This window comes from Muscardinus avellanarius (genome assembly GCF_963383645.1).
Source record: "Muscardinus avellanarius genome assembly, chromosome: X".
NCBI classification, from domain to species: domain Eukaryota; kingdom Metazoa; phylum Chordata; class Mammalia; order Rodentia; family Gliridae; genus Muscardinus; species Muscardinus avellanarius.
The window spans coordinates 3,288,499-3,310,614 of NC_137792.1; the positions used below are offsets into that span (position 1 = coordinate 3,288,499).

General features: G+C 48.6%; 1 protein-coding gene across 2 annotated transcripts in view; it reads left to right on the forward strand.

Moving 5' to 3' along the window:
* The window catches only part of TBL1X (transducin beta like 1 X-linked), a gene marked incomplete at its 5' end in the record, with an annotated part of 53,791 nt that extends 36,558 nt beyond the window's left edge, over nucleotides 1-17,233 (forward strand). For both annotated transcript variants that reach the window (XM_080718561.1, XM_080718562.1), the window contains 7 exons: nucleotides 1,394-1,454; nucleotides 3,826-3,947; nucleotides 7,124-7,198; nucleotides 7,585-7,712; nucleotides 10,974-11,139; nucleotides 15,492-15,593; nucleotides 17,002-17,233. In XM_080718561.1, coding sequence (XP_080574687.1) covers nucleotides 1,394-1,454; nucleotides 3,826-3,947; nucleotides 7,124-7,198; nucleotides 7,585-7,712; nucleotides 10,974-11,139; nucleotides 15,492-15,593; nucleotides 17,002-17,028 — 681 coding nt within the window. In that variant the 3' untranslated portion in view covers nucleotides 17,029-17,233. The remainder of the gene's footprint in view (nucleotides 1-1,393; nucleotides 1,455-3,825; nucleotides 3,948-7,123; nucleotides 7,199-7,584; nucleotides 7,713-10,973; nucleotides 11,140-15,491; nucleotides 15,594-17,001) is intronic.
* Nucleotides 17,234-22,116: the final 4,883 nt, after the last annotated feature.

Sequence of the window (22,116 nt, forward strand, 5' to 3'; positions counted from 1 at the left end):
TTCCTCTCTCTCCTCTCTGTCTCTCCCTCCCCTTCTCCCTTTTCCTCTAAGCCAAAAATCCCTCCTGCCTCTTGGCAACAGAATATATAATATGCAGAGATCTGAGCTGCTCTGGTTGACGCCTTAAACCTTCTTTCCCAGCCACCACCAGTCTTCCCCAGCTGTTCTAATTCATGTTATGCTTACAGAGCACACGGCGCAGTGCCCCTGCAGGCCGCCAGCAATTGCTGGCTGGGTGTCTAAACTAAGTCCGAGCCAACATTTGTCAAACACTTGACTAGCCCATGCGGTGACCCATCCAGGGCTCCCAAGATCAAAGGCAGATGCTAGTATAGACATCCCCATTGAGCCCAGTGTGGAGGTACAGGCCTGTCATCCCAGTACTTGGGAGGCTGAGATGGGAGGATCACAGGTTAAAGACCAGACTCAGCAGGTAGTGAGAGTCTTATCAACCTAGTCAGACCCTGTTTCAAAATAAAAATAAAGCTGTGCATGGTGGCACATGCTTCTAATTCCAGCATTCGGAGGCTGAGACCAGAGGATTGGGGTTTGCAGACATCCTCAGCTACTTAGTGAGGCCCTTTGCAATTCAGGGAGACCCTGTTTCAAAATAAAGAATAAAAAATAGGGCTGGGGGAGTAGCTTGGAGGTCGAATGCCCCTGATCGAATGCCATCCCCAGACCTGCAAAATAAAAGAAGAAAGGTAAAGGAGTCCGGTGTGCTGGCGCACGCTTGTAATCCTAGTAGTTGGGAGGCTGAGATAGGAGGATCTGGCTTCATAGCCAGCCTTAGCTACTTAGTGAGGCCCTATTTCAAAATTAAGAATAAAAAGCTGGGTGTGGTGGCGCACGCTTGTCATCCCAGCATTCGGGAGGCTGAGACCTGGAGGATCGTGGTTCACGGACAGCCTCAGCTACTTAGTGAGGCCCTCCGCAACTCAGTGAGACCCTGTTTCGAAATAAAGAATAAAAAAATGGACAGGGGGTATAGCTCAGAGGTCAAATGCCTCTGGGTTCCATCCCCAGAACCCCCCCCCCCAAAGAAAATTAAGAATAAAAAGTTGGGTTTGAGGCGTAGGTTGGGGGTAGAATGTCCCCGGGTTCCATCTCCAGCACCACAAAAATAAATAAATAAATAAAATAAATAAAGGGCCGGGAGATGTAGCTCAGATAGGATGCCCCTAGGTTCAATCCCCAGTACCAAAAAATAAAAAAAGTTTTGGACTTCAGATTTTTGGATTAGGGGTGTTCAACCGCAAAACAGCCGTGTGGTTGACCTGACATCACTCTCGGACAGTCCTGCTTTAGAAGGAAACCAGGCTAATTATCTCTCCTCCCAATGCACTTATCTGGAGAAATCTTACTACCTTTTTCCTTTGTTTGCGGAGCACAGACGACAATAATTTGGGACGCCCACACAGGAGAAGCCAAACAGCAGTTCCCCTTCCATTCAGGTAAGCGGTTGGCTTTGTTGTGGCGGGCGTGGCCCGGGAATTCTTTGCTTAGGTCCTGTGACATTGTAAATAAGAACTGTGGGGCTGTCCTGAAATGTGGCGCTGGGGAGAAGATGATGTAAGGGCTTGTAGAAACCAGCACTCTGTTCCCACCTCTCTTCCACCCCTGGAAAGAGCGAGGCTTAGGAGCTAGCACCGGCAGGACCATGTCCCCTCCCTGTCTAAAAATACATTGAAACCGGGCATGCTGGTACCCACCTGTCATCCCAGTACTTGGGAGGTGGAGACAGGAGGATCGTGCAGGTTCAAAGCCAGCCGCGCTGGCCTAAGAGACCCTGTTTCCAAATTAAAAAAAAAAAAAAAATAATAATATAAAATAGGTCTGGGAGTGTAGCCCGAAGGTAGAAGGGTTTCCAGAAACCCCAGTACCACAAAAAAAAAAAAGAAAAGAAAAAGAAAAAAAAAACATTGAAGCCGGGTGTGCTGGTTTATCATCCCAGTACTTGGGAGGCTGAGACAGGAGGATTGCAAGTTGTGGAGTCCAGCCTCAGCAACCTAGCAAGACACTGTTTCAAAGTGAAAATAAAAAAATAAATAAGGCCGGGACATGGCTCAGAAGTAGAATGCCCCTTGGTGCAATCCCAAGTATCACTAAATAAATCACTAGTATCACTGAATGAAGGAAGGAAAGAATGAATAAATAAATACACATTGAAGCTGGGTGTGGTAGTGCATGCCTGTCATCCCAGTTCTTGGGAGGCTGAGACCGGAAGATCACAGATTAAAGGTCAGCCTCAGCAATCTAGTGAGACCCTGCTTCAAAACAAAAAAACAAAAGAAAGAAAGCCGGGCGTGGTGGCACACACTTGTCATCCCAGCATTCGGAAGGCTGAGACCTGAGGATTGCGGTTCGCAGACAGCCTCAGCGACTTAGTGAGGCCCTCTGCAACTCAGTGAGACCCAGCTTCAAAAATTAAAAAGAATCAAAAATAGGGCTGGGGCTGTAGCTTGGAGGTTGAATGCCCCTGGGTTCCATCCCCAGACCCGCAAAAAAAAGGGGAGGGGGGTTGGAGAGTTGGCTAGGAGCGGTGGCCCACACTTGTCATCCCAGCATTCAGAAGGCTGAGACTGCAGGATCGTGGTTCGCAGACAGCCTCAGCTACTTAGTGAGGTCCTTTGCAACTCAGTGAGACCCTGTTTCAAAATAAAGAATAAGATCCGGGCTTGGTGTCCCATGCTTGTAATCCCAGCACTTGGGAGGCTGAGACAGGGGGATGGCACAGTTTCGAAGCCAGCCTCAGCTACTTAGTGAGGCTCTCGGCAACTTAGTGAGACCCTGTTTCCAAATAAAATATAAAATAGGTCTGGGAGAGCCAGGTGTGGTGGTGCACACTTGTAATCCCAGTACTTGGGAGGCTGAGACAGGAGGATCGCACAGGTTCGAAGCCAGCCTCAGCTACTTAGTGAGGCTCTCAGCAACTTAGTGAGACCCTATTTCCAAATAAAATATAAAATAGGTCTGGGAGTATAGCCTAGAGGTAGAAAGTCTCTGGGTTCCACCCCTAGTTACCACCAAAAAAAAAAAAGTAAGAAATATGGCTGGGGGTGTACCTCGGAGGTAGAATGCCTCTGGGTTTGACCCTAGTACCAACACACATACACACATGTGTGTGTGCACACACAACACTGAATTAGCTGGGCACAGTGCAGGAGCCAGCAGCTGCACCTCCCTCCCCCATCGCACCTGGGCCCTGGGAGCAAGCGCCGCTGCATTCCCCAGGCACAGAGCATGAAACAGGATCTCTATCCATGGCGTCTTGTTGTCCCTGCCAGTTAGAAAGAGAATCTTTAAGGTTTTTTTTTTTCCCCCCTTTGGTGGTACTGGGGGTGGGACCCAGAGGCTTTCCACCTCTGGGCTACACTCCCAGAGCTATTTTTTATATTTTATATATTTTATTTGGAAACGGGGTCTCACTAAGTTGCCAAGAGCCTCACTAGGTAGCTGAGGCTGTCTTCGAACCTGCGCGATCCTCCTGTCTCAGCCTCCCAAGTGCGGAGATTACAAGCGTGCGCCACTACGCCTGGCTCTCATTCTTTATTTTGAAACAGGGTCTCACTGAATTGCCGAGGGCCTCACGAAGTAGCTGAGGCTGGCCGCAAAGCGCCATCGGCCAGTGTCAGCCTCCCGAATGCTGGATGGCAAGCGTGCACCACCACGCCCGGCATCTTTAAGGTCTTTAAAAAAAAGAGACCGATCAGGCACAGAGCACTCTTTATTTAGGCTTCTATACCTTTAACTTAGCCATATTGCCCAAGCTCCGTGCATGGTAATGAACGCCAGTGTCGCCCCTCTTCCCTCCCCGCCTGGCAGCGCCAGCTCTTGACGTGGATTGGCAGAACAACACTACCTTCGCCTCCTGCAGCACCGACATGTGTATACACGTGTGCAGACTTGGCTGTGACCGCCCGGTCAAGACCTTCCAGGGACACACGGTAAGCAGGACCCCCGAGGGTCAGAATCCGCTTCAGGAGGCTCCGATGGGGAATTGTTTCCCTCGCTCCCCCTCCCTCCTTTCCTCCCTTCTTCCCTTTCTTCTTTTCTTCCTTCCTTCCTTTGTCTCTTTAAGATGCTAAGACTCTCAAACCTATGATCCTAGCCGGGCGTGGTGGCGCACGCTTGTAATCCTAGCATTCGGGAGGCTGAGACTGGAGGATCGCGGTTCGCGGACAGCCTCGGCTACTTAGTGAGGCCCTCTGCAACTCAGTGAGACGCTGTTTCAAAATTCAAAAATAAGAAATAGGGCAGGGGGTGTAGCTCGGAGGTAAAATGCCCCTGGGTTCCATTCCTAGTAACACACACACAGATAGATAGATAGATAGACAGACAGACAGACAGACAGACAGACAGACAGACAGAATAAGCCGGGCGTGGTGGCGCACACTTGTAATCCCAACACTTAGGAGGCTGAGGCAAGAGGATCGCGCAGGTTCAAAGCCAGCCTCAGCTACTGAGTGAGGCTCTCAGCAACTTAGTGAGACCCTGTTTTTAATATAAAATAAGTCTGGAGGGATAGTCCAGAGGTAGAAGGCCCCTGGGTTCTATCCCCAGTACCAAAAATAAATAAATAAATAAATAAACATAAAAAAATAAAAAGACTGTACACATATGTTTCCGCCATCTTTTCTCCCCTTAAGATGTACAACCACGACACACCAATAAAAAATTTAAAAAGCAGAAATATAAATATTTTTGCTAAAATCATAAAAATATGCAAATGATAACAAATATTTCATTGCAAATAAATAAATAAATAAAACGACTAAGAAATAGGGCCTGGGGTGTAGCTCGGAGATACAATGCCTCTGGGTTCCATCCCCAGTACCATAAATATACATACATACATACATACGCAAAAACAGAGCTGAGGATATAACTAGGAGGTAGAATTTCCCTGAGTTCAATCCTCAGTACTGGAAAAAAAAAAAAAAAAAAGATAAGGAAAGAAATCACATGATTTATTAGGCCAAGACGGTGAGCACGACCGGGTGGAACTTCCATCAATGGGGCTCTGGGGTCCCTCTTGCAGGGAGCCCCTGCAGGTGCGTCACCCCCCACCCAGGCCATAGCTGCAGGCGGGTGTCCCCTTGTCCCTTAACCCCCGGGCTCCATGGTCTCTGAGCCCCAGGGTGTAGCCCGGGTGCCTCCTGGTCCTTCTGGAGCCTGCCCGCCCCTGCTCGGCCCTCCCGGGATGCCATTGGCCTGGCCACCTGTGGCTGCCCCTGCTGGATTGCAAGACTGCGTCCAGTTTCCCCCGCAGGACTGAATTTAGACAGAGGGAATCGCCGTTAACGTGGAAGAGAGCACAGGGAGGCGACGCCCAAAGCCCAGGTTTAGAAATAACACCGGGTTTATTTACAGCGTTTGTTATACAGTCTGCATTTGACTTTCTTCCTAGCAGGGATTTTACTTTCCTTAAAGAAAGATAGACGGTGGTGGCTGGTTATATACGGCACACGGCTGTGCTTTTATAGGAATGAAAAGGCAAAGTGAGAAGAAGAAAAGGAAGAAAGGAAAAAAGAAGTAGGAGTTCTTGTGTTCTTTGATTCCCACGGTAAATCCCAGGCCCTGTGCAGCGCCCACAGGGCACCACTGCCCCCTGGTGGAAGGCTGCCCAACTACACACAGGCTTCAGGTTCCTTTTCTTTTTATGGTACTGGAGATTGAATCCAGGGGCATTCTACCTCCGAGCTCTCACCCCAGTTGTTCATTCATTCATTCATTCATTCATTCATTTGTTTATTTTTTTGCTGTACTAGGGATGGAACCCAGGGGCACTTTACCTCCGAGGTACATCCCCAGCCCTATTTTTCAGTCTATTTATTTATTTTTTGCTTGCTTGCTTGCTTGCTTGCTTGTTTGTTTGTTTGTTTGTTTGTTTATTTATTTATTTATTTATTTATTTATTTATTTATTTATTTATTTATTTATGGTACTGGGGTTCCTGGAAACCCTTCTACCTCCAGGCTATACTCCCAGACACCTATTTTTTATATTTCTATTTGGAAACAGGGTCTCTTAAGCCAGCGCAGCTGGCTTCGAACCTGCGCGATCCTCTTGTCTCTGCCTCCCAAGCGCGGGGATGACAAGCGTGCGCCACCACGCCCGGCATCACAAATTTGTGTGTCATCCTTGCGTAGGGGCCATGCTAATCTTCTCTGTATCGTTCCAATTTTAGTATATGTACTGCCAAAACAAGCACTAGTCTTTTTATTTTTGAAACAGGGTCTCACTGAGTTACAAAGAGCCTCCTTAAGTAGCTGAGGCTGTCCTTGAACCATGAACCTCCGGGCTCAGTCTCCCAAGTGTTGGTATGACAGGGATGGACCACTGTGCCCAGCCAGGTTTTGACTTTTTTTTTCCCCCTGATACTGTGGATGGAATCCAGGGGCATTCTACCCCCCCCCATGCTACACCCCCAGCCCTATTTTTTAGTCCTTTTATTTTTGAAACAGTGTCTCACTGAGTTGCAAAGGGTCTTGCTAAGTAGCTGAGGCTGTCCTCGAACCGTGAACCTCCGGGCTCAGCCTCCCAAGTTGGTATGACAGGCATGGACCACTGTGCCCAACCAGGTCTGCCTGTCTTTCTCTTTCTTTTTCTTTCTTTCTTTATTTATTTATTTATTTATTTATTTATTTATTTATTTATTTTGTGGTACTGGGGATGGAAGTCAGGGACATTCTACTTCCAAGCTACACACTCCAGCCCTATTTTTTAGTCTATTTATTTATTTATTTATTTTGCGGGTCTGGGGATGGAACCAGGGGCATTTGACCTCTGAGCTACACCCCCTGCCCCATTTTTTATTCTTTTATTTTGAAACAGGGTCTCACTAAGTTGCGGAGGGCCTCACTAAGTAGCCGAGGCTGTCCACGAACCGCGATCCTCTGGTCTCAGCCTCCCGAATGCTGGGATTACAAGCCCGGCTGTTAGTCTTTTTACTTTTGAAACAGGGTCTCACTGAGTTGCAAAGGGCTTCGCTAAACAGCTGAGGCTGTCTGCAGACCATTATCCTCCACTCTCAGCCTCCCAAATGCTAGGATTACAGGCGTGCGCCGCCACGCCCGGCTTAGGTTTTGATTTCTTTCTAAACCCCCTTGCTGTCTTGCAGAATGAGGTCAATGCCATCAAATGGGATCCTTCTGGAATGTTGCTGGCATCCTGCTCTGACGACATGACCTTAAAGGTAAAGCCGCCCTCGAAGGGATGGGCCATCCCCGCCTCGATGCACTCCCGAGCTCCCTCCTGTGGGTGGCGGTTTTATCTTCAAACACTCTTTGGCCCTCTGCAATTTCCCCCCATTGCGAATGCAATGACTGGCTTCCATCCCAGAACTCCCGTGGGTCAGCCAAGGGTCCTGAGGCCTTTGCACTCACACCCTTACACCCTTGTAGCCTTCCCCCAACCCCTGTGGGCGTAGAGCATTTGGTGGGCCGGTGACTTCAGGGCCACACACACACACACACACACACACACACACACACACACACTCTAGCACACACGATGAAGGGTGCCGAACCATTCCCGGCTGGGGGCAGCGTGCGCTCACCTGGTTGCCGACGTCTTCTCCAGATCTGGAGCATGAAGCAGGACACGTGTGCCCACGACCTTCAAGCTCACAGCAAAGAGATCTATACCATCAAGTGGAGCCCCACGGGACCAGCCACCAGCAACCCGAACTCCAGCATCATGTTAGCGAGGTGAGCGGGGCGGCCCGCGCCCTGCAGCCGCCAGCAGCCTGGCCACGGAGCGTGGCTGGCGTGAACACAGAGCCAGAAAAGTGTGCTGGCGTGTGCGTGCATGTGTCTGTGTGGGGCAGTGTGTCCTTCCAAATGAAGTGGAGCGGCACCTCGAGATTCTCTTGGGGGAGGGTACTGGGGATAAACCTGGGATGCTTTAGCTCTGAGCTACACCCCAGCCCAGTTTGTTTTTGTTTTTGTTTTTGCGGTACTGGGGATGGAACCCAGGGGCATTCTACATCCTAGTGTACCTCCGGCCCTATTTTTTATTTTTTTTATTTTGAAGCAGGGTCTCACTGAGTTGCAGAGGGCCTCACTAAGTAGCTGAGGCTGGCCGCGAACCGCGATCCTCCTGTCTCAGCCTCCCGAATGCTGGGATGACAAGCGTGCGCCACCGCGCCTGGATTGTAACCTCATTTTGAAGGGGTTGGAGAGATAAAATACAGCCTTCCCTGGATAGCAACAGGGGTTGGTTCCAGAGCGCCCTGTGCATCCTGAAATAAATTGACTAGGATTGGCATATAACCTATGCACATATCCCTGGATTTTTTTTTTTTTTTTTTTTTTTTTTTTTGGCGGGTTTGAGGATAGAACCCAGGGGCATTTGACCTCCAAGCTACACCCTCTGCCCTATTTTTTTTTTTTTAATTCTTTATTTTGAAACCGGGTCTCACTGAGTTGCAGAGGGCCTCAGTAAGTAGCTGAGGCTGTCCTCCAGAATGCTGGGATTACAACCGTGCGCCACCACGCCCGGCTTCCCTGCATAACTTATATTGTGTCTAGGTAACTTAAAATGAATGCCTCATATAGCCGGGGGGGGGGGGGGGCGCACGCTTATAATTGCAGCATTCGGGAGGCTGAGACCGGAGGATCGCGGTTAGTAGACAGCCTCAGCTACTTAGTGAGGCCCTCTGCAACTCAGTGAACCCTGTGTCAAAGAATAAAAAATAGGGCAGGGGGTGTCACTCAGCAGTAAAATGCCCCTAGGTTCCATTCCCAGTACTGCAAAAAAAAAAAAAAAAAAAAAAAACCCTAATACAGTGTAAATGCCGTGCATATGGTTGTTATATTGTATTATTTAGGGAATAATAGTGAGAAAGTAATAAATAAAAATAAAACAATAAACCAGACATGTTGGTGCACACTTGTAATCCCAGCATTTGGGAGGCAGAGACTGGAGGATCGCGGTTTGCAGCCAGCCTCAGCTACTTAGCGAGGCTCTTTGCAACTCAGTGAGACCCAGTTTCAAAATTAAGAATAAAAGCCGAGCGTGGTGGCGCACGCTTGTCACCCCAGCATTCGGGAGGCTGAGACAGGAGGATCGCGGTTCGCGGACAGCCTCAGCTACTTAGTGAGGCCCGCTGCAACTCAGTGAGACCCTGTTTCAAAATAAAGAATAAAAAATAGGGCAGGGGTGTAGCTCAGAGGCCAAATGCCCCTGGGTTCCATCCCCAGACCCGCAAAAACAAAACAAAAACAAAAACAAAAACCCAAGAGGATTCAAAGATGAAAAAAATATAAGCACAGCCCCCAAGACCATACCCCTAGGAACCCACCTTCCCGAGCCACAGCCCGCCTGCCTAGGCGACCACCCTGTATATCCATCACGTTGAATTCATCCACTGATGAGATCACAACTCTCATGACTTACAGCAACTCTGAGCCTTAATACCTGAGCTCTTCGGGGGGATTCCTATGTAACCATAATAGGGCATACAGCTTGGGGGTAAAACACCCCTGGGCTCAATCCCCAGTACCAAGTAAATAATTAAGAGAAGCCGGGCGTGGTGGCACACGCTTGTCATCCCAGCATTCGGGAGGCTGAGACAGGAGGATCGCGGTTCGCGGACAGCCTCAGCTACTTAGTGAGGCCCTCTGCAACTCAGTGAGACCCGGTTTCAAAATAAAGAATAAAAAGCCAGGCGTGGCTGGCCGTGGCGGCGCACACTTGTAATCCCCGCGCTTGGGAGGCTGAGACAGGAGGATCGCACGGGTTCGAAGCCAGCCTCAGCTACTTAGTGAGGCTCTCAGCAACTCAGTGAAACCCTGTTTCCAAGTAAAATATAAAAATAGGTCTGAGCCGGGCATGGTGGCGCACGCTTGTAATCCCCGTGCTTGGGAGACTGAGACAGGAGGATCATGCAGGTTTGAAGCCAGCCTCAGCTGGCTTAAGAGACCCTGTCTCCAAATAAAATATAAAATAGGTCTGGGAGTGTAGCCCAGAGTTAGAGGGCCCCTGGGTTCCATCCCTAGTACCACCAAAAACAAACAAACAAAATAAATTAATTAATTAATTAAATAAAAATAGGTCTGGGGGTGTAGCCCAGAGGTAGAAGGCCCCTGCTACATTTCATCCCCAGTACCATAAATAAATAAATAAATAAATAAATAAATAAATAAATAAATAAATAGGGTTGGGGTGTAGCTTGGAGGTAGAATGCCTCTGGATTCCATTCCCAGCACCACAGAAAAATAAAAACAATATTGGGAAAATTTCTGGGTGTGTGGAGTACACAGGCACAATTTTTTCTTCAGTTTTTGTTGTTGTTGTTGTTGTTTTTTGTTTGTTTTTATTTTTGTTTCGGTTTGGCTTTGTTTGTTTTGTACTGAGGATGAAACCCAGGGGCATTCTACCTCCAAGCTACACCACCAGCCCTATTTTTTATTCTTTATTCAGAAACAGGGTCTCACTGGATTGGGAAAGGCCTCACTAAGTAGCTGCGGCCGGCCGCGAACCCGGATCTTCCTGTGTCCGCCTCCCGAATGCTGGGCTTACAAGCGTGCGCCACCACGCGCGCCCTTCAGATGTTTTGATCAGTGGTTAGAGGACCTCGTTTTATCAAACGAGGCTGGATATGAAGCAGAGATTTTTTTCTGAATGGTGAGGTCAGCAGGAGGGATGGGTTCAGCATCCGGGTACCGGGCTCTTGGCTTTACCAAAAGTAGTTTGGGAGGCCAGGAGGATTTCAGGTTTGAAGACAACATCAGCAACCTATTGAGACCCTGTTTCCCCAAACAAATTTAAAACAACTGTAGTTTTGTTTTCTACACATCTGAGTTACATTTCAGGAGAGAAGACCGTCCCTGTGTTTACTGGCTCTTGAGACATAAAGGCTGGAGGAGAATAACGACAGTGTGCATGCAGTGTGTTCTGTGTCGTGGAGAAGGGTCTCAAAGCCAGCACGGTGACGTGTCATGTCTGCCGTCTTCCTGCCTTTGCAGCGCTTCCTTTGATTCTACGGTCCGACTGTGGGACGTGGAGCGAGGCGTTTGCATCCACACGCTGACCAAACACCAGGAACCTGTCTACAGCGTAGCGTTTAGCCCTGATGGGAAGTATTTGGCCAGCGGCTCCTTCGACAAGTGTGTTCACATCTGGAACACTCAGGTAATTTCTCCACCCTGTGGCCAGATCCCTCCCGAACCCCTGTCCGCACCAGCGGCCACCAGGTCCACCGACCGTGGAGCGAGTCGGGGCACAGAGGAATGTGCGCGTAATGCCTTCGTGACGGTTGAGGTTTTCAAGAGACATGTTATATATTTGGGCCACATGATGTCAGCTGGGGAGGTTCTGAGTAGAAAAAGTCAGAAGTAGAAGCCGGGCGTGGTGGTGCACGCTTGTCATCCCAGCATTTGAGGGGCTGAGACCGGAGGATTACGGTTCGCAGACAGCCTCAGACACTTAGTGAGACCCTCTGCAACTCAGTGAGACCCTGTTTCAAAATAAAGACTAAAAAATAGGGCTGGGGGTGTAGCTCAGAGGTCAAATGACCCTAGGTTCCATCCTCAGACCCACAAGAAAGAAAAAGTCAAAAGTAGAAGTAGTAAAAGAAAAGTGGAACCAGCAGAAGACTAGCAAGGCTCGTAGTGGACATTATTTTGGGTGGGGAGCTGGGGATGGAACCCATTCTACCTCCACGCTACACTCCAAACCCCCCCCCCCCTTTTTTTGTGGTACTGGGATTCCTGGAAACCCTTCTACCTCCGGGCTACACTCCCAGACCTATTTTTATATATCTTTTTATTTGGAAACAGGGTCTCCTAAGCCAGCACGGCTGGCTTCGAACTCGCGCCATCCTCCTGTTTCCGCCTCCCAAGCGCGGGGATTACAAGCGTGCGCCTCCACGCCCGCCTCCCAACCCTGTTTTTTATTCTTTATTTTGAAACAGGGTCTCACTAAGAAGCTGAGGCTGGTCCTGAACCCGGATCCTCCTGTCTCAGCCTCCCAAATGCAGGGATTACAAGCGTGCACCACCATGCCCGGCTCAGAACCCCCCTCTTTCAAGACCCCAATTGAGTCTACTGTTTATAACGACCCTCTTGGCGTCGGTCTTTGAATCTCCCTGACTATTAGTGAAGGTTTATTAGACTTTCTCAAAGACTTTTCCTTTATGTCTCTGGGACATTTGTCAACTTAATTTTGTCTTGTAACCAGCAGCTAATAACCTGTGATCTTAGCTAACCACTACAGTACAAGTATGCTATGTATTTTTTTTTTAAGCTTGTTTTCCAAAAACTAATTGGGGTTTTAACTTCATTGCTTGTTAATGCAATTAATTATATAGTGATTAAACGAGGCATGGTGGCACACAGCCTCAGCTACTTAGGCCCTCTGCAACTTAGTGAGACCTCTTTTCTTTTCTTTTCTTTTCTTTTCTTTTCTTTTCTTTTCTTTTTCTATACTGGGGATTGAACCCAGGGGCATTCTGTCTCCGAACTACACCGCCTGCCCTAATTCTAATTCTTTATTTTGAAACAGGGTCTCACCAAGTTGTGGAGGGCATCACTAAGTAGCTGAGGCTGGCCAAGAACCACGATCCTCCTGTCTCAGCCTCCAGAATGCTGGGATTACAAGCATGCGCCACCTCGCCAAGCCTTCTTTCTTTCTTTCTTTCTTTCTTTCTTTCTTTCTTTCTTTCTTTCTTTTTTTTTTTGCTATACTGGGGGATTGAACCCCAGGGACATTCTACATACAAGCTACACCCCCAGCCTTATTTTTAATTAATTAATCAATCAATTTATTTATTTATTTATTTATTTATTTATTTATTTATTTTGCAGGTCTGGGGATGGAACCCAGGGGCATTTGACCCCCTGCCCTATTTCTTACTCTTTATTTTGAAACAGGGTCTCACGCCTCGCAAGAGATCTTATTTCAAAATAAAAGGATAAAATAGGGCTGGGGTGTGGCTCAAAATTATAGATTATCCCAGGGTTCATTTCCCAGTTCCACGCACATAAAAAGATTTGAGTATATGTACAGTGATTAGATAATCATTGAGTTGCTAGTAAAAGGGTGGTTGTTACTCTCACTTGTGGTGGGCGTCAGGCGGGCTCTGGAGAAGCTGGGAGAACAGACCATGAGGCCAGCCTGACCCCCAGGAAGGCAAGAAAGCAGGAGCCAGAGTGTGGTAGGAAGCATCTCAAAAGGCCATGCTGGCGCACGCTTGTCATCCCAGCATTCAGGAGCCTGAGACCGGAGGATCGTGGTTCAAGGACAGCCTCGGCTACTTAGTGAGGCCCTCTGCAACTCAGTGAGACCCTGTTTCAAATTAAGGAATAAAAAATAGGGCTGGGGGTGTAGCTCGGAGGTAAAATGCCCCTGGATTCCATCCTCAGTACCGCAAAAAAAATTATAAATATATAATTTATGTGCATTTATATATAAATTATATATAATATTTTGTATATTTACCACAAAAATATATTTATTTTTATAAATATGTGTATTTTTTTTTTGCAATACTGGGGATGGAACCCATGAGCATTCTACCTCAGAGCTAAAAATATATATATTTATAAATATATATTTTATATATTTTTGCAAAAAATACACATTTATAAATATGTAATCTGTGTATATTTTGGAGTGTTTTATATATAATATTCTTGAATGTTATATATAAATATATAAATATATATTCTTATATAAATATATAAGAATATTATATATAATCTTATATAAATATATAATTTATATATAATAAATTGTAATCCCAGTACTTAGGAGGCTGAGACAGGAAGATCACAGGTTCCAGGCCAGTCTCAGCTGCTTAGTGAGGCCCTTTGCAACTCAGTGATACCTTGCTTCAAAGTAAAGAATAAAATATAGGGCTTGGAGTATAGCTCAGAGGTAGAATGCCCCTGGGTTACATAATCAGTACCAGGAAACAAAAAAAAGGTCTAGGGAGCTAGGTGTGTGGGACACACTTGTAATCCCAGTATCCCAGTACTTGGGATGCTAAAACAGGAGGTTAGTAGGTTCATGGCCAGTCTCAGCTGCTTAGTGAGGCTCTCCACAACTTAGTGAGACCCTGTTTCACTCACTAAATAATAAAATAGAGCCAGGCATGGTGGCGCACGCTTGTAATCCCAGCATTCGGGAGGCTGAGACTGGAGGATCGCGGTTCTCGGACAGCCTCAGCTACTTAGTGAGGCCCTCTGCAACTCAGTGAGACACGGTTTCAAAATAAAAAAATAGGGCAGCAGGTGTAGTTTGGAGGTTGAATGCCCCTGGGTTCCCTCCGTAGTACTGCAAAAAAAAAAAAAAAAAAAAGAATAAAATATAGGACTGGGGGTATACTTGGAGGTAGGATATCCCTGGGTTTAATCCCCACTACCACTCACACACACAAAAAAATTGCTTTTAGTGCACTTTTCTATTACTGTGACCAAAATGCCTGACATAAACAACTTAGAAGAGGAAGAATAACCGGGCATGGTGACACCCGCGTGTAATCCCAGCATTCAGGAGGCTGAGGCAGGAGGATTGAGGTTCGCAGACAGCCTCAGCTACTTAGTGAATCCCTTTACAACTCAGTGAGACCCTGTTTCAAAAGAAAGAATAAAACATAGGGTTGGGGGTGTAGCTTGGAGATAGAATGCCCCTGGGTTCAGCCCCTAGTACTGCAAAAAAAAAAAAAAAAAAAGTTTTTTGGCTCATGAGTTCAGAGGTAAAGTCCAGAGTTGGCTGACTGCCTCCCCCAGCCGCACCCCACCTAATCACCACCCAGTAGGTCTATTCAGATTATTGATCCTACCCTGATTAAAGCCCTGATTCAATTATTTCACCTGTGAATATGGTTGCAATGATGACGTAACAGCCGCACGGGAGCCTCTTGGGGGACACTCCAGACCCTGACCATTGCCTGGCAGGTAAGTCCACAGGGCCAGGTGTCTTAACTCCTAGGGAGCAAGTTTTTTTTGTTTTTTTTGTTTTTTTTTTTTTGCAGGTCTGGGGATGGGACCCAGGGGCATACTACCTCCGAGCTACACCCCCAGCCCTATTTTTTATCCTTTATTTTGAAACAGGGTCTCACTGAGTTGCAGAGGGCCTCACTAAGTAGCCGAGGCTAGCCACACACGAACCGCAATCCTCCGGTCTCAGCCATCCAAATGCTGGGATTACCAGCATGCACCACCATGCCCGGCACTATTTTTTATCCTTTATTTTGAAACAGGCTTTCACTGAGTTGCAGAAGGCCTCACTAGGTCGCTGTGGCTGTCCCTGAACCGCGATCCTTCGGTCTCAGCCTCCCGGATGCTGGGATGACAAGCGTGGCCACCATGTTTGGGTAGCAAGTTCTAGCTCCTCAGCCATCAGCGAGTTCTCTGGAAATTCACTTCCCTGTACATGAAAATTGTCAAGTTCTGCTGTGCCGGGCAGGCAGGGGTGGCCCCTCCACCCTGCCGGTCTCGGGGCCCCGTCGCCTTGCAGGTGACCATTCTTTTGCTTTGCAGAGCGGAAGCCTGGTCCACAGCTACAGAGGCACGGGCGGCATCTTCGAGGTGTGCTGGAACGCCCGAGGAGACAAAGTGGGCGCCAGCGCTTCCGACGGTTCTGTAAGTGACCCCTTTGGTTTGCTGGGGCACGGGGTGGGCGGGGTGGAGGAGTACGGCGCCCAAGACCCTGGGAACCCAGCAGCGCCCGACCAGTGTCTTACGTCTGTCTTTTCTCTGTGTCCGTGCCTCAGCCAGGACGTCTCTGGTGGCAGGACAGAGTCTTCCATCCTGTCGGTCTTGGACCCCACAGGCTGTTCTACTCCAGTGGGGCGCCCCGGTTTTCATTTGCCCCTGGACTTGAGCAGTCCTTCTTCTGTATGCTTTGGGTACCTCCTGACAGCCTTTCAAAGAATTCCTGCCATTGTCCTTTACCCTACTTTTTCCTTCCATGTTATGGCTCATGTTTTTGGTTGGGAATAGCCTATTACCCAGCGATTTCCTGGCCCTTGGTGATTGTGTTCCAATGAAACTTTCTTTATAGCCAGGTGAGATGGTGCCCACTTACAATCCCAGCACTTGGGAGGCTGAGGCAGGAGAATCACAGGTTCTCGGCCAGCCTCGGCTACTTAGGCCCTCTGCGATTTAGCAAGACCCTGTTTTGAAATAAAAAAAATAAAATAGGACTAGTGGTGTTGCTTGGAGGTAAAAACCCCCTGGGCTCAACCCCCAGTACCACAAAATAAAAATAAATTAGTTCCAAGGGTATAGCTTCGAGGTGGACTGCCTCTGGGTTCAATCTCTAGTACCACCCCAAAAAAAAGGGCAGGGAAAGAGAAAGAAGTTTTTCCCCTTTGGTACTGGGGATTGAACCCAGAGGCATAGTACCTTCAAATGACACTCCAATTTTATTTCTTATTTGGAAACAGGATCTTGCTGAGTTGCCAAGGCTGGCTTCAAACCATCCTCCTGTTTCAGCCTCCCAAGTACTTGATTACAAGTGTGCGCCACCATGCCCAGCTGGCTTCATGTTGAAAAAGAAGAAGAAGAAGAAGAAGCCGGGCATGACGGCACATGCTTATAATTCCAGCATTCAGGAGGTTGAGACAGGAGGATCGTGGTTCGCGGACAGCCTCAGCTACTTAGTGAGGCCCTCTGCAACTCAGTGAGACCTTGTTTCAAAATAAAGAATAAAAATTAGGGCTGGGGGCCGGGCGTGGTGGCGCACGCTTGTAATCCCCGCGCTTGGGAGGTGGAGACAGGAGGATCGCGCAGGTTCGAAGCCAGCCACACTGGCTTAAGAGACCCTGTTTCCAAAAATTAAAATCAGCGGCCAGCTAGACTGAATGTTAAGAAAACCCAAAAGGGCAACCATGAAATGTGAGCGGGAGAAACATTTCTCTACCTGGTGTGGTGTGTATTGAATTCACTCACGGGGCGGTGGGAGTTGCGTTTGTTTTTAGCGCTAGACTTGGTTGGATTCATCATTTCTCCTCTCTCAAGGTAATAGGCTCTTTATCTTTCCTTCCAGGTTTGTGTTTTAGATCTGCGGAAGTAAACACAAGATATTATAGAAAGAAAGAAAAAAAAAAAAAAAAACAAAAACAAAAAAGAATTCTAACGGACCAGCAGGGAATGTGTGGCGTTGCAGCCCTCTTTAAACCCTCCGCTCAAAACTGTACAAACTCGACTTGCGTTAGAGTGTACTTTCAGACCAACTTGTCCCCGGCCACGGGATTCCTTCCCCTCTCTCTCTCTCTCTCTCTCTCTCTCTCTCTCTCTTTCATAATCTTCATCCAGAAGTTTCAGAAAATAAACAATTCAAAAGCAATTCAAAAGCATAACACACAGTGATCGCCAAGGGGGAGAGCCGGTTTCCGCCGAGGACACTCAGCCGGCGAAGGACGGAGCCGCCAGCTGGACGTGCGCAGTTTGGTTTCCATCAGGACGGGCTCTGAGGGATGAACGAAAAGGAGAAAAGAAACAGTTGTGCCAAAAACAGAATGGAATCAGAAAAACCCTGTGATAAAACAAAAGGGGGTGGGTGGCGCCTGTCTGTGGTGCTTTTTAACCCCTCCGTGGATTGGGACACTGCAGCTGCTCACGCAAAGGATGGTCCTGGACCAGTTTGTACCGATGAGATGCGTGACTTTGCAATCTCCACACTTGCTATTTTCTAGGACTCTCTTCGTTCCGTGGTGTTTCTGTCCACTGGAATTCTGTCGTGTGGGCGCCTTCCGTCTGAGATGGAAACTGTCTTTTGGTTCCTTGTGTCTTCCCTCCGCCGTGTCCCTGTCTGCTACGTTTTCCTTCTGTGGCACCCTCTAGAGGAGACCACGCAGACACGATGTCACGATGTCGAACTGGTGCACAGCTTTCTCCCCGCCCCTCGCCTGAGAAGCTTGCTCTTTCTCTCTCTCCTCTCTCTCTCTTCTCTCCTCCCCCTCCCTCCCTCCCTCCCTCCCTCCCTCCCTCCCTCCCTCCCTCCCTCTCTCTTTTTCTCTCTCTCCCCCGCCCTCTCTCTCCTTTCTCTCTCCCCTCACAGTGGCTTCACATCTTAGGTCTCAAGGGCACTTTGGGCGCATAATAAGTGCTTTATGTAAGAAGGCAGGGAGGGGGACTTTTTACAGGAGAAAAAAAATGACTTATAAGAGAAAGAGCCTGGAGTATTTTTGGAAAAAAAATATTTTTATGTTAAAACAATTTTAAAATCCTAAAATGGCCATCAGACATAGAGAGCTTCGTGTGATTCATATTTAAAAAATAATAATTTTTTTTTTTATAGTCTGGGGTGGTCCCCCTTCCCTTCAGCTTGGCGGAACGCGGTCAGGACAACCGTGTGTGGACGGGCCTGAGGATTTGCAGCCGGGCGGGAAGAGCCTGTCTCTTTGGGTTCAGAGGAGGAGGTGGCACTTTTCAGTGTGTGTGTCTGTGTGTGTGTGTGTGTGTGTGTGTGTGTGTGTGTGTGTGTGTGGACTTTAACATCCCACAGTGAAGGAGCAAAGGCACCAGGAAACCCACCGCATGACTCTTGGCACCCATGGGTGACACCGTTTTCGGCATGACCATCGGGCGTGTCTCCCGCGGGGCACCTGACAGGTGCACAGAGCTGGCCCGAAGGTTTCAGAATGTCACTCATTCTGGTGATGAGACTTAACAGCAGAGGAAGACTTCCAGGTCTGAACGTGAACGATCACATGGGTAGAACGTCGCTAACCATTTCTACCAGCTTTATCATTTCTCACTATTGCAAGAGACTTTTTTCTTTTCGATAATGGATTTTTTTTTTTTTTTTTACCATTTTTATAAAGGAAACAAGGTTTAGCGTTCCTAGCAGAGTTTGCTTTCATGAGATCAGGTGAACCTGTCGTAACACGGACTTGCTTTTTAACATAGTGATGGGGGGACCTCTCTCCCTGGCTGGATTTTCTGTGGGCATAGGATGGGGAGGGAAGTCAGGCGTCTGGGAAGAGAAATGGCCCCACACGGTGAGAGTGGGCTGGGGCCCTCCTCAGCTCACAAACTAGCCTCCACTTGTTTTATGTGAAATGTTCAAGCCCCAGAAAGACCGCAGCATGCTGTGGTTTTGAGTTGAGGATTATCTTTGGGCCCCGGTACCCAAGCAGTCAACAAAGAAAGCCACATTTCCCATGGCGTCACCAGGCCGTCTTTGAACATCGCAGGTGTCCCCAGATAAGTTGGTGATTCCCTGTCCTGAGACTGCATTAGGTTTGGGATGCAGGCTCCTGGGAATCCAGATAAATACCGCCTTTACCGGCCAGGCGTGGTGCCGCACGACTGTCATCCCAGTACCTGAGAGGCTGGGATGGGAGGATCACAGGTTCGAGGCCAGCCTCAGCAACTTAGGCCCTGTATCAAAATTAAAAAAAAAAAAACAAGCCTAGAGGTGTAGCTCAAGAGCAGAATGCCCCTGCGTAGCCAGTACCAGAAAAAAAATACCATCATTACTGCTTCCAAAATTAAAATGCGTTCCTTTCGACAGACATCCGCTGTCACAAGTCAGCCCGTAGCAGGGATGGGGATCGTGTTTGAGGAGCCAGAAACCACTGTGGATGGCAAGCGGCGGACAGAGGGGATTAGTAGACAGTCGGCACGCGCCCGGGGTAGCCAGGGGCTCACTGAAGTGCTGGCTTTATTTATGTCTGTCAGAACTGTTGGGCTGGAGTTGAGGGTCACGAGCCCAGGTCCAGCGGGCTCGAGGCCCACCTAAGAGAGAGCCTGAGAAAGGAACGGAGCCCGCCCGCGTCTCAGCTGCCCACGGAGCCATCAGAGAGGAGCTGGTGCCAGCCCGGGGGGCACGCACCAGAGGACGCGGCCGGCGGCCCTGAAGTCCACCCCCACCGAGCAGATCAGCACCGTCCACAGCTGCTTCTGGAGCCGCTGTGGCTCACCGTGGCTGCTGAGGCACCAGCAAACTCATCTTCATAGTCAAGGGTAGCTGGCAGAGGATGTTTACAGCTCGTAAAAAATGGGGAGGAATGCATCAGTCTTAGTGACCAAGCTGATTGAAAGCAGACGTCCTAAGACGGTCCTTCCCGGGATCTTTGCTCGGCTTCCAAGTGGCCGAGAGCCAGGTCTCGCTCAGCCCCGGGAGAGGGGGTGCAGTAACCCCCTGGGGAACGGCCGCCAGGGCGGGATGGACGGTCCAGGGTCTGGCCGCCTCTGCCCCTCACCCCACGACACCGGAGGACTTGACTTTTTTTCCCCTGTCGCTCTAACGTAGATCACGGAGCCGCCGAGGGAAAGTGCGCTTTGTCAGACGTTTACGGACCTGCTTCGTTCCTTCTGGGTTTTCTTCTTCTAACCTTTCTTTCTGCCTTTTTTTTTTTTCCCCCTTTAATTGTGTCCCTTGTCCGATGCAGAAACGTCTCTTCCGCCACTCTCCGAAGTTTGGAAGTTTGGTTTCTGCCGTTTTTATTGTCTGTGTCAGACGTACAGCCAGACCTGGTTCTCTGTCTGCGTTCTCCAAATTCTCTTGAACAACATGGACACCCCCGTTTTGTTCTCCTACCCCGCCCCGCCCCCACTCGCCCCTCACCGCTCTTGGGGGAGGGAAAAGGAAATAATCACTCTGTGTATTGTAGCTCATTCGTTTCCGGAGAGAATCAGCAGATCATATTCCGTGTCTTAAATAAATTGCTCTATTTTGATATTAGAGACCCGGCTGGCTGTGTCTTTCTCGTCTCCTGGCCCTTTGACGCGGACGCCAGAGGGAGAAGATGGAGCTCTGCGTCTTCCCAAGATAGCGCCTCTTCCCCGCCTGGCTTCACCGATTAGGAACCAGCTGGTCCTCCTGTGCCCCAGGCTGGCCCCAGGGGCAGAGCTGAGTTTACCGGGGACTTACTGACAGGACGGTGGTCCTGGGCTGCAGCAAGCCCGGCTGGGTCCCACGATTTGGGTCAGAAAGGAAGAAATGTTCATCCGGGCGAGGTGGCGCACGCTTGTCATCCCCGCGCTTGGGAGGCCGAGACAGGAGGATCACGCAGGTTTGAAGCCAGCCTCAGCTACTTAGGCTCTCGGCAACTTATTAAGACCCTGTTTCCAAATAAAGTAGGAAATAGGTCTGGGAGTGTAGCCTGGAGGTAGAAAGCCTCTGGGTTCCAGCCCCAGCACCAACAAAATAAAAGCAAAAGAAAGGACATATGTGGTCCTCATCCTAACTGGAATGGACCTGGTTTAAGGGTGTGTGTGAAAGAGACAGACTGGTATGGAACCCAAAAGCATTTTGCCTCTGAGCTATGCCTCAGCCCTATTTTATTTATCTAGTGGTACTGGAGATAGAACCCCCAGGGGCATTCCACTTCCGAGCTACACCCCCAGCCCTATTTTTTATTTATATTTGGGAGACAAGGTCTCACTGAGTTGCAAAGGGCCTCACTAAGTAGCTGGGGCTGTCTGCAAACCCGAATCCTCCTGTCTCAGCTTCCTGAATGCTGGGATTACAAGTGTGCGCCACCACGCCTGGCTTCTGTTTTTCTGTGTGTGTGTGTGTGTGTGTGTGTGTGTGTGTGTGTGTGTGTGTGTGTGTAACTGGGGATGGAACCAAGGGACATTCTACCTCCAAGCTACATATATACATATATTTATATATTCTTTATTTTGAAATAGGTGGCCTCACTAAGTAGCTGAGGCAGGTCACAAACCTGCAGTCTTCCTGTCTCATCCTCCCAAATACTGGAATTAGAAGCGTGCGCCACCACTCCCAGCCAGCTGGACCTGGCTTATCTTAATCTAATATCAGAGTCAGACACATCCTGGAGCCAGGGCCTGGTTCGAAAGCTCAACATATCGTGCTAATAGTTTATATATAGCTTGTTGGTTCATGTGGGGTTACTCTGGAGCAGTCCTGGTGATTATAATTCAGGATGGCAGTCTCCTCAAACTGAACTCATTCCGGCAGTCATAGCACCCCCTGGTGGTTTCAGGAGGTCACTACATGAAGAGATACTGTGTGTTGGTGGCTTTGCTTTTCAATACTTTAAAAGTCAAAGCAGTGAGACCCTGTTTCCAAATAAAATATAAAATAGGTCTGGAAGTATAGCCTGGAGGTAGAAAGCCCCTGGGTTCCGCCCCAGTACCACCAAAAGAAAAAAGAAAAAAAAAGTCAAAGCGGGCAGGCATGGTG